Below are 14,455 nucleotides of genomic sequence, written 5' to 3'. Positions count from 1 at the left end.
AGATAATATATTATAAATAGAAAATTAAGAACTACAATTTAATATTAAGTTGTTCGAAAGTTTTATATGAAATTTTGCGATATTAATAGAATTTTTTAAGATATGTAGTTTTTTAAGACGAAAAAAGAAAAGAAAAAGCACGCCCGAATAAAATATAACAAACATTACAATTTCATAAAGGAGTTACGAGATGATTACTTGATATATTCAAGTTATAACATTTAAAACGACGACGGTATTTCAATTATTTTCAACTGAACTTATATCTTTACAGCCAGTACGTGGCATAATATCAAATTCTGATAAAGCAATAAAATTATAGTTGACAAGCATAGTACGTTTGACGAAGTGATTGATCAAATTTATTGAATTTTTAATTGTATTAAATAAAAGTTCAATATGCCTATGCCTAAGACCATTGGTCATCAAATCCATTTTGCCAAAACCTTATCTGGTTTGATCAGACGAGGTTGGTGGGAAATTCCAGAAATTATGGCTTCAAGTTGTATGGCTGCAATCGGTATTGTTCTTGGTATTGTTGGAGTCTACAACTATGAAAAAAGGAATGGAGATAATAAGGAATACAAATCTGTATACATGATTATGAGACCAGATGATCCAAGAGTCTGTCTTTTGAATAATCCAGTTTATACACAGTATAAAAGATTTTAAGCTTCATAAACAAACAACAAGCATAAACATTATCTAAACGAAATGGATCTTTTATTGTGTATCACCCCTTCTCATCAACGTTGCCGATTCATAATGATTTTGTTTGCGTTTTGTGTTCATATCTTCATAGCAGTAAAACGCAAAAACTATTATCACGAAAGCTTGTTTCTTTGCCATAAACTTTGCTATAAACAAGTTTTTACATTACACGAATTAACGCCATTTGAATAAAATTTAATATATATTAAAATAAATCATCATCGTCATAATCCGCCTAAATTCTTCCACTGCTGGACGTAGGCCTCCCCCATCGATTGCCACAATGCCCGGACAAGTGCCGCCCGCATCCAGTGCACTCCCGCAACCTTGACCAGGTCATCGCTCCATCGTGCGGGAGGCCTACCTACGCTGCCTCGATCCGTCCGCGAATAAATAAATAATGAACAATAATTAAAATATGATTCGTCAATTAGTATTTTTCTATATTAATACATTTTAAATTAAGATTAAGGCTTGTAAACTATTCACCAAAACTTCGAAAAAACTATTAGTATGAGAACAATTTTGTGTTGATTTGTATCCAAAAATTTGTGGTCAAGAGGGCATGGGCAATAATGGTAAAATTGGGTAAAATTGGGTAAAATTAAGTAATGCTGCCATAAATGTATAGTGAAAATGAATGAGCCTTAAACTTGAACATGAACGCTGCTTAACGCAACTGCAAAATGAAAATGACATTGGTTGACGTTTGAAGGTCACGCGATAATTTTCAAACAAAATAAGTTTGCATGTCTGATAAGTTTTTAGTTTAGTTGAAGCAGTATTACTGAGGTAAAATAACTTGATACAAATATGGGTTCGCGTTTTGAAGGTGTCGAACAAGGACCTCCGATCGAAGTCTTCCAACTTAATAAACTTTTTATTGATGACACATTTAAAAATAAAGTCAACTTAACAATTGGGGGTAAGTTTGGAAATGTATACTTTTTTATTTAAAATTTATTTTAAATTACCATTATCATACTGTCACATTCATAGTGATTAAAATTACGAATAAACAATTTATTATGTAACCGGCCGGTAGCGTCATGTTTCCAAAATTAATTTAATAAATTATTTAAAAACTTAATACTTTGAAGATTTAAAAAGTTTTAAAGAAACGAAACATTTGCGCTGCACAGCATAATTTTTAATGATAACATCATCAGAAGGTCACACCTATAGCTAAATTATAATAAAGTACATTTTTAAAATAGAACAAGACTTCCCACATTATTCAACATGTGATTATGAGGATGAGAGTAATTATGTCAATTGATCCAATTAGAAGATTTGTTTGTTATCAACCTTATTATAACTATACTAACAAGGTTGTACCGGACACACTGAATAAAAAATGTATATACTTTATAGAGGACTTTCTAACCTGCTAGATCATCCTGTAATTACTACCACTGTTCAGATCATGCACCATGAAATAATATTGATATTTAAGTCTGCTTATCAATTCTACATATTGATTTCTTATTTTATATACAATTTAGCATATAGAGATGAAAATGGTAAGCCATGGGTTCTGCCAGTGGTGCGCAGAACAGAAAAGCAGATGGCAGAGGATGAATCTTTGCTGCATGAATATCTACCAGTACTTGGTAAGAATTTATCAGCCTTATACTTTAGACTTTGGTAGCTTGATAGGTAAAAAAATAAATATTCTTTAACGTGTTAAATGCTACTAATTGTGACTAGGTCTTTTTCATATTTGGCACAATCATTATTGCATGAAATATTTATTTCTTTTAACTTTAAATGACAGTGTATAAAATATAGAGATAAAATATCTTTGTATTCACATAAGATTAATAGTAAGTCATAAAATTGATGGTGTTGATAACATTACCTCTTTTTTATGTAACACTAATGGTAGCCTGTAACTCCATCAATAAAAAAAAACAATTTCTAGCCTATGTGTTCTTCCAGACTATGTTCTATATATATGCTAAATTTCATCAAGACACATTCAATCAATCTTAAGATACCTTTATACAAACATCCATCTATCTAAACATTAGCGTTTATAATATTAGTAAGATTATTAAGATTATAATTTCCTGTCAAATTTATCATCCAGATAACAATAGGAAACATATGGATTATTACATTAAATTTATTACTATTTAACTAATAAAGTGACAGTAAAATAATACAAACTTATCTTTATTTATAAACAATTTTATATACAGCTAGATTTTTATTTTAATGTGTACAATGTTTATATTAGAAAACTCCGTTGACAAAGTAATGCATGTTATAAATAGAAAAGTAAATAGATTATGAAGCTGGACAGTAGCCAGCTATGCAGTTGTTTATGAGAAACTATGCTAACTAGTTATTTTTAAATATCACTTTGTCTATATTGGTATAGCTATATTAAGTACATAGTTCTATTTTAAACATGAATTCTCTTCTGTTTAACATATTCAATGCATAAACTCGCCCCGCAAGATCAGATTAAGGCTTTTAGTGTTCCGCTGACTATCCATACTGATAGTTCAGTATTTGACTTGACAGTGCTTAGGTTCAGTTTTGTACATAAATAAGTGCATTATTAATTATTTCTTTGTACTACATCCTAATATGTGATAATTTTAGCATTGACTGTAAGTTTCTGAGTCCTTAAATCCCCATTTAAAATGTATCGTTATCTCTATTTAGTCAAAGATGAAAGACAGGGATGACAATATGTTTCTACAAACATTTTGGTGTTAGAAAAAAACGGTGAATATGTTAAATTTTATGTAACATTTTGTCATAGAATGAAACTCGGTAATAGCTTATGTTCATATCTAGTTAATAATAGAAATATTTATTTTTTCAACATCATCAGCTCACTATACATCCCCACCGAGGAGCTCGGAGCCTAACCTCAGTTAGGGGTGACTAGGCCATAGTCAACCACAATGGCCAAATGCGGGATGGTTGACTTCACACATAACTTTGAATTTCTTCTCAGATAAGAACGTCGGATAAATGTACATATGTAAATCAGATATCGAAAAACACATTGGTACATGGCGGGATTCGAACCTAGGACCTACAGATTGTAAGTCAAGTGCTTGACTAATTAAATCAACAAATATCTATAGTTTTTAATTTACTACGCAACAATGAAATTGCTTTTATTCGAAATAGATTGAAGCCAATTTCATTATCTGACTCTAATCTAAAAATTACATTAGTTAATTTCAAACCATGGCTCTTAAAGTGCATGTATTAGCTAACAATACATCTTTATCATCTTATCTTGTCATAAGTGATAGGTTATCTGAACAATTTTAGTAGCCCATAATGAATTTAAATCACCTTTTTATAATGGACTCTATGCTATATGAAATAGAGTACATTTTACAATGTTGTATACTTCTTGCATGCCGTTATGGTTAATTGGGAAACTTGGCGAAACAAAAACTATACTTTATCTTGCTTTTACATAATAGTAGCTAAAGATGTTAAGGTTATAATTACGATTAACTTATTACGAAATCGAAGGATTAAATGGTTGATGTAGGGTTACTTTTAGGCATAATTTTAGTCCTCTTTCCCTTCCTACCCTTTTTCTTATAAGGAAAGGATGGGAATTGGAAGTGGATTTTCCCGAAGAGGGGATGCATGGGAAAGGAAAATATTCTCTTCATATGTATCCTCTCCTCCGTCGATTAAAGGTAGCCAACGCATATGCAATTTCCTATGGGCAACTGTCGCTGGTTTGCCGCCTTATGATATAAAAAAATGAAAAGTGTTAGTACCTGTATATTCAACAAATGTTAACTCTTTATAAGCTATATTATAAAGTTTATATTTCGTTCGCTATATATATAGATATGTTGTTTTCTAGGCTTGGAGCAGTTTACGTCAGCGTCAGTGTCAATGTTGCTAGGAGAAGATAACCCTGTGATCGCCGAAGGTCGTGTAAGTATTTCGTATAAATATAAGCAATCAATTACAGTACCCAGCATTTAGCAAAATTTAAGCAAAATTCCAATATCAGTTGTTTATGGTATGGCAGTGTTTATGTTCCGTTCGCGTTGGATTAATACATCTATATAAATGTTTACATTATCTTGACGCAAACATGATGTGTTGTGTATGTTCGCTTCATACACTTTATATTAACACGTTAGCTGCCATGTCGGATTATATGTCCGACAGGCTAATGTTTCAATCAGGCCGTGTCGGACTATGTGTCCGACAAGCCATACATCCATTCAACACCTCGCTGTGGCTTTTTAAACGAATTGTTGTATACAGCGTGACCCGCAAGGCCCCATTGAAATGGTTTTGAACAAAATTAAAAAAAAAAAATTCGTTTTTCGAAAAATCTTCTGGCAGCTAACGTGTTAAGTAACGATCGAATGTGATGAAATAATACAGTGAAATAGCGTTGTAGTAACTAATAAGCAATCGAATTGATCATAAATTATATACAAGAGTAGGATACATAGTTTATCTGTCCGATAACATTTTTGTTATCTATATGAAGAGATGATAGCGTTATAGTACGTGTTCGAGAGATTGTAGAAATTGTTGAAGGAATGTGAAATACCTGAATCTAAATGTATGTAGCATACAAAAAGTGTTGACGGCCAGTCTTCTTAGTTGTATAAACTTTATTTGTATACCCTTATGACTGATTTACGAGTAAAAAATATGTGTTAGGCATTTGGCGTTCAAACGCTGTCTGGAACGGGAGGACTGCGCGTGGGAGCAGAGTTCCTCAACAAGCATCTGAAGTACACCACATTTTACTACTCCAACCCGACATGGGGTAAGTTACGACTATCGTCGTTATGGTGCATCTAGAACTTAGAACACAGATATATATGAACTAAAAAATCAACGTTTGCAGAGAACCACCACCTCGTGTTCATGAACTCTGGTTTCACTCAACCACGCTCGTACCGCTACTGGAACGCGGAGACGCGCGCCATAGACTTCGACGGTTTAATCGCTGACCTGAAAGGAGCGCCCGAGAACTCTGTTATCATTTTGCACGCGTGCGCTCACAACCCCACCGGCATTGACCCCACTCATGAGCAATGGGAGAAGATCGCCGATGTTATGGAGGTTAGCGATACAAATAATATTTGAAGGAATTTCAGCTAAGAAAAGAGACGCATCGAGCTATTTGTTATTTACAGGAACGCAAGTTGTTCCCGTTCTTCGACAGCGCATACCAGGGCTTCGCCTCAGGAGACCTGGACCGTGACGCTTGGGCTGTGCGCTACTTCGTAAAGCGAGGCTTCGAGCTCGTCTGCGCTCAGTCTTATGCAAAGAACTTCGGACTTTATAGTGAGTACTGACATGTTTTATTATTATTTTACTAAATACCTTTGAGTCGGTAAATTTATTAATTGTGTCAGCAGTAGTTGTGCTAAAATAACTTATATCCCACACTATTTATAGTATGTTAAGTATATAAATAGATAAGTAGGATTTTCATTCGGGATTCCACAAGGTTAATTATATTTTAATGTAAAATGAATGTTTACAGACGAGCGTGTGGGCAATCTGGCCATAGTAATGTCAGACGCGAAGTACGTGGCGCCGAGCAAGTCGCAGCTGACGTGGATCGTGCGCGGGATGTACTCCAACCCGCCGGCGCACGGCGCACGAGTCGTCGCCACCGCGCTCACCAACAAGCATCTCTTCGATCAATGGCAAGTGTCACATTGTAGTACCACAAACATCTTATGGCAGTTTTTTTTACATTATCACTTCGCCTACAAGTTTTGAGTGTTACCAGTGAGCAAAAATTTCCTAGTCTTTTATAACTTATGACATGAGTTTTCGTAGTAATTCATTACTATTTAAATGACATCCCACATTAGCAAATTTACCCACATGTAGCTTGAGTGATATATTTATGTAATTTCGAAATTATGAAAATGGCAACATTAAATCCTGCAGCTGCCATATTTGTCTGTCTGCCTGCTTATTGGTCAAAATATAACCATGTTCAAATATTTTCCAGCTGCCATCATTCTTGTAGAACGATGTCCAGTCTTATTATTAGAAATACATTTTATTATGTTAATTCTCGGTTTACAGGAGAGACCACATCAAGCAAATGTCATCTAGAGTCATCGAGATGAGAGAAGCATTAAGATCAGAATTAGTCAAGTGAGTTTTTAATAGTGATAGCCGTCGCACGCGACTCCGTCCGCGCGGAATTTATAAAAAAACTTTATTAGTCGCCTATGTTTTCTTCCAGATTATGTTTTATATGTATGCCAAATTGCAAAGAGATCTCTATAGACATTCTGGAGATATAAAAAACATCCATCTTGCGCATTTATTAAGATTAATTTAGCAAGATGTTCTAATGGTCTAAAGATTTATCTCATACATACACAACAATGATTTTGTACTTATTTTAACAGACTCGGCACTCCGGGCAACTGGGACCACATCGTGAACCAGATCGGTCTGTTCTCCTACACTGGTCTGACGCAGCGTCAGAGCGAGTACCTGATGGAGGAGTACCACATCTACCTGCTGCGTACAGGACGCATCAACGTGTGCGGCCTCAACCCCGGCAACGTGCAGTACGTGGCCAGAGCTATAAACGACGCCGTCACCAAGTTCCCACAACAACAGTAATGTATTTCTTTACCTGATCATAGCGGTGACCGGTTTGTTTGTGTTGTCTGGTACACTCAGCTGCAGTATGTATACACTTACAAAAAAGAGCGTCGGTGACTCAGGGGTTAAGCACTTAACTAGTAATCTGCAGGACCTGGGTCAGAATCCTCCAATGTAACAATATGTTTTTCGATTTACCGAGATTCTTACAGTGAAGGAAAACGTAATGCAACATGCACATAGCAAAGAAATTTCAAAGATATGTGTGGGTTTCCGGGGAAAAAAGCGGCAACTTTGCGTGTCGTTCCGTCTCCCGAAATGGCAAAAAGTGGATTGCGGAGATTCGTTTGGCCATGATAAATGGAGGTCCGTGGTCTGTGCCTAACTCTCTGGGTTACATGCTTGGGTTGAGTTACAAAACTTTAGAAACTTATTTATATATTCGGTTTTAACAATACGTATTCACGGATTCATCAAAAAAATGTTATCGTAGTAAGAAGAATATAGGGATACTTTGAAATCGAAAGCGCATGTTAGTATTTGAAGTTTGTATATGTATACATTTATGTAGCTGACTGTACACTGTAAGACACCGACATAGATATGCCTACGATTACGAAAAAGCATTAATTCGAGACCAATTTGTTTATAACTTTATATGTACTAATGTTTCGATGACACAAAATATAGATTGAAGTTTTTTTTCTTTATAAAGTTGAAAAATACTTTATAAGCGAAAGTAATAAAGGTACAATGTAATGTATAAGAACATCTTTGATCTTTGACATTTGAATCATAGATTAAGTAATCTATGACATGGTATTTTTTACATCTCGTGTTACGGCAGCTTTTTAACATAACAAATCGTTCTCGCTATTCAAAACTGTTGTTTATTTATTAATATTAAAGCTTATTGCTTTATGTGTAAGTAAATATCTGTTCAAACATTATTTCGATATAGTACATAATACAACACCAACAAAGAAATTCAAAGCAATATTAAAAATTTATGAATATATATTGATATTATTAAGATTTTATATATTATATAAAGAATTTAGCTGTTTTATTGCACATTTTGTGCACAAATTCACAAATTAGAGATATAAATTTATTTAAAAAGTATTTATTAAAATCACTGCCGTTGCAAGTTTTTATGGCAGATACATATACGGTCATAATAAATAGAATATGTGATATATATGTTTGTATATGCTGAATGTCAGCCAGTATTATAAGCTTTTAGTTCAAGTCTAGAACAAAGTAATGAACACCTACAAAATTATATAGCATTTAGTGTTATTTTTTAACATTCTCCAAAAATGTTTTGTATGTGCTTTCAAATATATAATCTCATTTGTTATCAATTTTGTTTTTTATTTAATTTTTTTTAAAAACATATACCCCAAAGGTTTCCTTCTTTGACAACTAGATAATTGATGATTCCTCTAGTCATTTTTTCAGAAATATAAGTTAAAAGGTTTGTGAGAAAAATCTGTCATAATCGAAAATAAGTTTTTAGTTAATCACCTTATTTATGCGTGCAAACATTTTCTTTTCAGCATTCCAAGTCCTAAATTATGAGTGCCGTAACAGTCAGGTAATAAAGCATTTACTTGACTTGTGTGATGATAATGGTGACGGAAGCTTTGGTGAAGGTCTAACTGTGGGTTTCTGACATCAAAAATTCCGATTAATATCATGTTAAAGATAATGACGATATGTTTATAGAGATTTTGATCTCAGAAACCCATGGTTTCTTAATAATATTTATTTTTATGATATTGTAAATAATATTTCTTTTGTCATTAAAACGTATTTAAATCAATATTTTTCATAGAAAAAGTTCTCTTTGCTAACAGCTGATTTCCACTAAGTGATTAAGTATCGTCATCTCTTAAATTATCTTTGATAAAAGCGAGATAGAAATAGACAATACCCCTTCACAACTAAACATTGCAAATAAGGACTAGTGTGTTAATTAAACAACAATTTAATATTTTCATTGTCTTTTATTAATTATTTTCTTGTTTAAAGTATTTACTTACAGTAAATAGTCGCGTGAACAAATACTTTTGTACACAAAACTTTATACATAATGTAATTTTAAAATGAAGAACATAAAAGTATTCGTTATTCTTAAAAACAATACATATAACAATATTAACTAGGACTCCATGGCTTCTGTCGCGGCTGCTGGGATGCGAGGACCGAAACGATTCAGTACTAAGAAACAAAACAGACAATTTACAAAACACTGTCATTATCTTTGGTATTAAAACACTGCTACAAACAGGTAATGTTCAGTTAAAGAGGCGTGACTGTGGGCGGGGCCTGATCCATTTGGAGGCGGAGCGGGAAACTGATACCAAACATTCACATTAGGGGTCGCCTATTAACACGCTTTTAGCAAATTAACCCCCCCCCTCAAGTACACCCTCAGCAAAAAACACGTATTTGTTTTGTATAACATTAAAGTTTTCAAAATATAATTAATTTTTTATTATATTGACGTGATTAATCAGATGAAAAATACACTAAAATACACTAGTGTATTTTAGAACTTATCTTCTTTTCTTGTAAACCTAACACAAACGTCCACAAGCAATAAGATAGTATGGAAAATGTATTGTTAAGGCTTTAGATGGCGTAGTGCTGACCTTGTTCATTAACGGTGAGGTCGACGAGCTCGATGTGGCACTGCTTGTTGTCTCCGCCGAGCGCCAGTGAGAGCGGTGCGTCGGGGCAGGTGGCTACACACAGGCTCTGCCCACATCTGTTACTGCGCATGCTCACCTGAGTAGCTCCGCCGCTGCAAAGTTTTTTTTTTATATCAAAAGATGGCAAATGAACGAGCGGCCACCTGAAATAGCGAAGCGATCGTTGCCCATAGGCAATTGCATATGCGTTGTCTACATTTAATCGACGGAGGGTATGCACAGAAAGAAAATATTTTCTTTTTCCATGCATCCGCTCATCGTCCACTTTCACTCTCCATTCTTTCCATATAAAAAAGAGGGTGGGAAGGGAAAGAGGACTAAATTAGGGCTCCGGGACGCACACTCATCAGACTGCACGCGGAATTGCTTCCACTTGACGCCTGTCTACTGTATGGTTGTGGTATTTCACCGGGCGAGCCGGGACATTTCGTGCGTAGATGTTAAAGATGCTCAATGCTTGTAAATTACAACTTTTGCTTCTTTCAAAATTAAATGAGTCTGTTTATGTTATAGATAGTTCATTCTATCTCTATTATTAGTTTGAATTCTCAGCAGCTATAAATCGCAACCGTCAGCGCCAAAAGCAAATCAAATAGGCACAAAATACCACGTCAATGGTTAAAATTTGCTAAATAAGAAGATGGAGGATAACATTTTTACTAACGTTTTCACAGTGGTGAGAGAGACAAAGCGTAAAATTAATGGGGAAGAAAACTGTAAGCTTCAAGTAGGTGATAGTGACGATATGTTATTCTAGCGATTTAAAAAAATCCATTCCTTTTTTCATCGTTAAAAACATAAAAAAACAATAATACCTCGTAACATCCCAAGTCTTGAGAGTGCCATCTGTGCTCGCAGTGATCAAGAGGCCGGGAACTTGCTCGCTCAGTATCAGTCCTGATAAAACACACAAACACAAATTCAATGGATATTACACATAAAAGTCTACAAACATTTCTAAAAAGGTATAACTTTACCGGTTACTTCCTTTTCGTGTGCATCAATAGTCCAAAGAGGGAGATCCTGTCTGCAGTCCACATACGCCACTTTACCTACGTTGTTACTCATCTGTGTTAAAAAAATGCTTGACTATTATATTTCACAGTCACCATTAATATTTAAAATACAAAAACAAGTATTTTATAAAAAAATGTGACTGACAGCGAAACAGAATGGGTTATGCTTGTCCCAGACGACGCGCTCTATCTCCGGCTCGAGGGACCAGCCGCGGTGCGTGTCCGGTGTGCGGCAGTCCAGCACACGCGCACGTCCGTCGCACGCGCCCGCCAACAATGTCTGCGCCTCCAGCGGGTGGAAACACAACGACTGTACCTGAAATACAACAGACATGTTAAAAACTACAACTACCTTCTCATAAAACAATATGAAAGAGATTAACATAGCTTCAAAACTTTTAACACATTCAATGCTAGTGTAGTTGTCGACTGTCTTCATACTTCTATGAAATCACATCTTGGATTTTCTCAAAAAAAAAAAATATTGGAGACATTAGCAACTCCTAAGTGTTCTTCTCACTAGAAGCAATATTTTGAGTAAACATTAATAAAAATTGGGTAGTAATGGAATAATAATTACTTTATCGGAAAAGCAGTTGATCTTGGTATGAGGCGTGCCTTGGTCCAAGTCCCATAGCAGTACCGTGTTGTCAGCAGATCCACTCGCCAGGACATGTCTGTACACAATAACAACATAGTAAAAAGATTGAATTACTAACCTAAAATATGCTTAACTTCAACTTGAATTCTCACTTATATATCAACTTGGATACAGGATAAATATTTTCCATACATTAAATTAAGAAATTTGTATAATTTCAAAGGGACTAAACTATTTTATTACTAAATGACCGCGCTGCTTAAGCAGATTGACATGATATGTTAAAAGTCTAGTTTAACCTAAATTTCTTACGTGAAATTTTTATTCCACGACAGATCAAGCACAGCATCTTTGTGTCCTATACGTTTTATTTTTTTCTTCTTATTGGGTTTTTTGCCCAATTTGTACGCTGGCTCGAGACAGTTTTCAATGTCTAAGTCCCACACTTGTATGACTGGATCCATGCCACCCAACGCACACAAGTTACCTGTGTTACAAAACAAAATAAAATCAGATAAGAAAGAAATCTTCTTTAATCAAAATTAATTACCAATAGCAATTTTTTTTAATTTACACACATCTAGAAGTAAATAGTAAATAACAAAATAGAGTTAATAATGATATAAAAAAATAATTACTCAGGCCTCAATAAGCTTGTCTTTTTTATATTACAAGGTGGCAAACGAGCACGACAATGGACATCTGTAATTGCAGATGCTTTGCCTACCTTTCGCCTCATCTCAGAGTAGAAAAATCGAAACGGAATAGAATAAACGTACCTGGTTGTGGGTCTGTTGGGTCATGACTTAACCATTCTATACAGAGAGGAAACCACGGCAGTATTATATCATGATGAACATAGAATGAACCCTCTTCTTTATTGAAAACTAAAACAAAATATAACTTAAGTAAGGTCATATAAATACTTAATTCCTCTTGTAATATTAACACATTCAATGCCATTACAATTTTAATATAGAAAAGTGAACTTGCAATATAAATCAGTGGCCAGTGTCTTACATATGACAAATAAGTAGTGTTCAACTTACTGTGTACTTCCAATATACTAGCATCACTCTCCACATGCCCTACAAGAAGAAGGTTGTCTGTTGGTTTGATTATATCGTCCTCTTCATCACTGTCCGGTCCTTCTGTCTGTGTAAAATCAATTAGTGAATGTTTAAATACATTTACTAGAAAAATGACAAATATTAAATAGAACATCAAGTTATTTGGAACTTTTTACTAGTGTCTATATTTTTTTAAGCATTTAGGTGGCTTTTTAAGCATTCTGGTTGTAGTTTATGGACACTTTGGTGCATGCAGTGACCTTGAGTTGTTAAATAAAAATTTAAACTACCTATAACAGCATTTCCAGTTATGTCTGAATGAGATTTAAAAAAACATTAATTTACTACTATTCATATGTATGTAAAGTTAAATAAAAATGATTCATCTCACTTACTCTTATCTGAACATCTTCACTGAGGTCTCCTAGGTTAGGCAATGTTGCCACAGTACCAATACCAATAGGGTTTGCTGTCGCTGAAAAGTATAATAAACATTTTATATAAGTTTCTGGTGTTATCTATGAATGTTACTATGCCATGGTTAATAGCCTTTGAGGTTGAAGAGCACTACTGCGTGTACTAGAACTTCATATTGAGAAAACTGAAGTCCATATTGAGATATTTGAACCTCTAAAGGCAAAAAGTGAAATTTTAGAATGTGGTTTTGTATGGATGGAAATTATTTTGTTGTGACCTAGAGGGAAGATGAATAATTATTACTCACTATTGTCTTCTTCATCGTATTGGTCAAAATTAAATTCATCATTAGGGTTTGCTGGTGGTTCCCTAGTTTCTGTTTCACCTTCTTCATCACTCTGATCATCACCCTGTTCTGTTATCCTATTTAATAGGTACATTTTAAAGTTTAAGTACTACTACAATATTATATTTTAAGATTGTGATTGTTGCAAATAGAATTTTAGTCCATTAAATTATTTAAACTTTGTGAAACAGAACTAAACATAAACGGCTCATCCTAAAAAAGAGCCCATCATATACTCTAAACTGGTTGGTACATACATAATGTTAGGGTATATCATGATCAAAATATTTAATTTTATATTTAAAATTAACAAAATTTAAGACAGTAGTTATATAAATACCTCAAATCATCAGCCGTTTGTTTAATTATTTTTTCCAATTCTTTTTCTGTTAATTCTATCTGGAATAACAGGATAAAATTAGAAATATTCCTTACAATTAAAAATGATGTATTTTGTATAAATTTATAATTTATGAAATATTGTTATTATAAATAAATAATTATACTTTTTCAGGCACAGATTTGGCAACTCCTCTTTGCACAAAATGCATACATGATACTAAGCTAACAGTTGGTGTATTTTCTTCCATATTTTATTGATATATTAGCACGAGGCAAAGTAAAAACGTGCTTTTGATCACCAGTATTTGACAATTTTGACAGATCTTTGTTTATTATATTTTTGACCTTTCCAAACATTATTTTATATACTCTTTGTTTCCAAATGCCAAAGACTACAGTCAATAACATCCCGATAATAAAAAGATAAATAAAACGATGGATTTTTTTTAAAAGATTAAAAAGATAAAGGTTTAAAAATACATAAAAAATAATTTGCATTTTAGAGGATTAAAACAAGAGTATGATACAAAATAACAATATTTGATAAAAATAATAAAATTCTTTTTTACATGTTAGTCTCAGATTATTTTTATAAAAAAATTTGTTAAGATCATGTAAAACTGAAGGAC

At 33.7% G+C, this 14,455-nt stretch overlaps 3 protein-coding genes across 3 annotated transcripts; 2 read left to right on the top strand and 1 right to left on the bottom strand.

The window, feature by feature from the left end:
- Positions 1-314: 314 nt before the first annotated feature.
- On the top strand, positions 315-715 carry LOC106114652 (uncharacterized). The gene has a single exon (XM_013307930.1). It carries the CDS (start codon positions 400-402, stop codon positions 670-672), a length of 273 nt encoding a protein of 90 aa, XP_013163384.1. The 5' UTR covers positions 315-399; the 3' UTR covers positions 673-715.
- A 679-nt stretch (positions 716-1,394) lies between these two features.
- Positions 1,395-8,169, top strand: Got1 (Glutamate oxaloacetate transaminase 1). The gene is made up of 9 exons (XM_013307978.1): positions 1,395-1,636; positions 2,217-2,324; positions 4,568-4,641; positions 5,389-5,497; positions 5,579-5,796; positions 5,871-6,021; positions 6,224-6,389; positions 6,781-6,852; positions 7,113-8,169. Exons 1-9 carry the CDS (start codon positions 1,525-1,527, stop codon positions 7,330-7,332), a joined length of 1,230 nt encoding a protein of 409 aa, XP_013163432.1. The 5' UTR covers positions 1,395-1,524; the 3' UTR covers positions 7,333-8,169.
- Positions 8,170-9,457: 1,288 nt separating this feature from the next.
- nclb (PWP1 homolog no child left behind) lies at positions 9,458-14,158 on the bottom strand. The gene is made up of 13 exons (XM_013307976.1): positions 13,991-14,158; positions 13,825-13,883; positions 13,446-13,561; positions 13,117-13,196; positions 12,701-12,806; positions 12,431-12,538; positions 11,964-12,138; positions 11,631-11,727; positions 11,196-11,366; positions 11,012-11,102; positions 10,850-10,931; positions 9,975-10,126; positions 9,458-9,540 (listed from the first exon to the last, which is right to left on the bottom strand). The coding sequence occupies exons 1-13, from the start codon at positions 14,072-14,074 to the stop codon at positions 9,482-9,484; spliced, it is 1,380 nt and encodes a 459-aa protein (XP_013163430.1). The 5' UTR covers positions 14,075-14,158; the 3' UTR covers positions 9,458-9,481.
- Between the last annotated feature and the right edge of the window lie 297 nt (positions 14,159-14,455).

Source organism: Papilio xuthus, unplaced genomic scaffold (genome assembly GCF_000836235.2).
Source record: "Papilio xuthus unplaced genomic scaffold, Pxut_1.1 DF828037.1, whole genome shotgun sequence".
NCBI lineage: Eukaryota > Metazoa > Arthropoda > Insecta > Lepidoptera > Papilionidae > Papilio > Papilio xuthus.
Note: the sequence above shows the minus strand (reverse complement) of the source record. Positions and strands in the feature narration are given on the sequence as shown.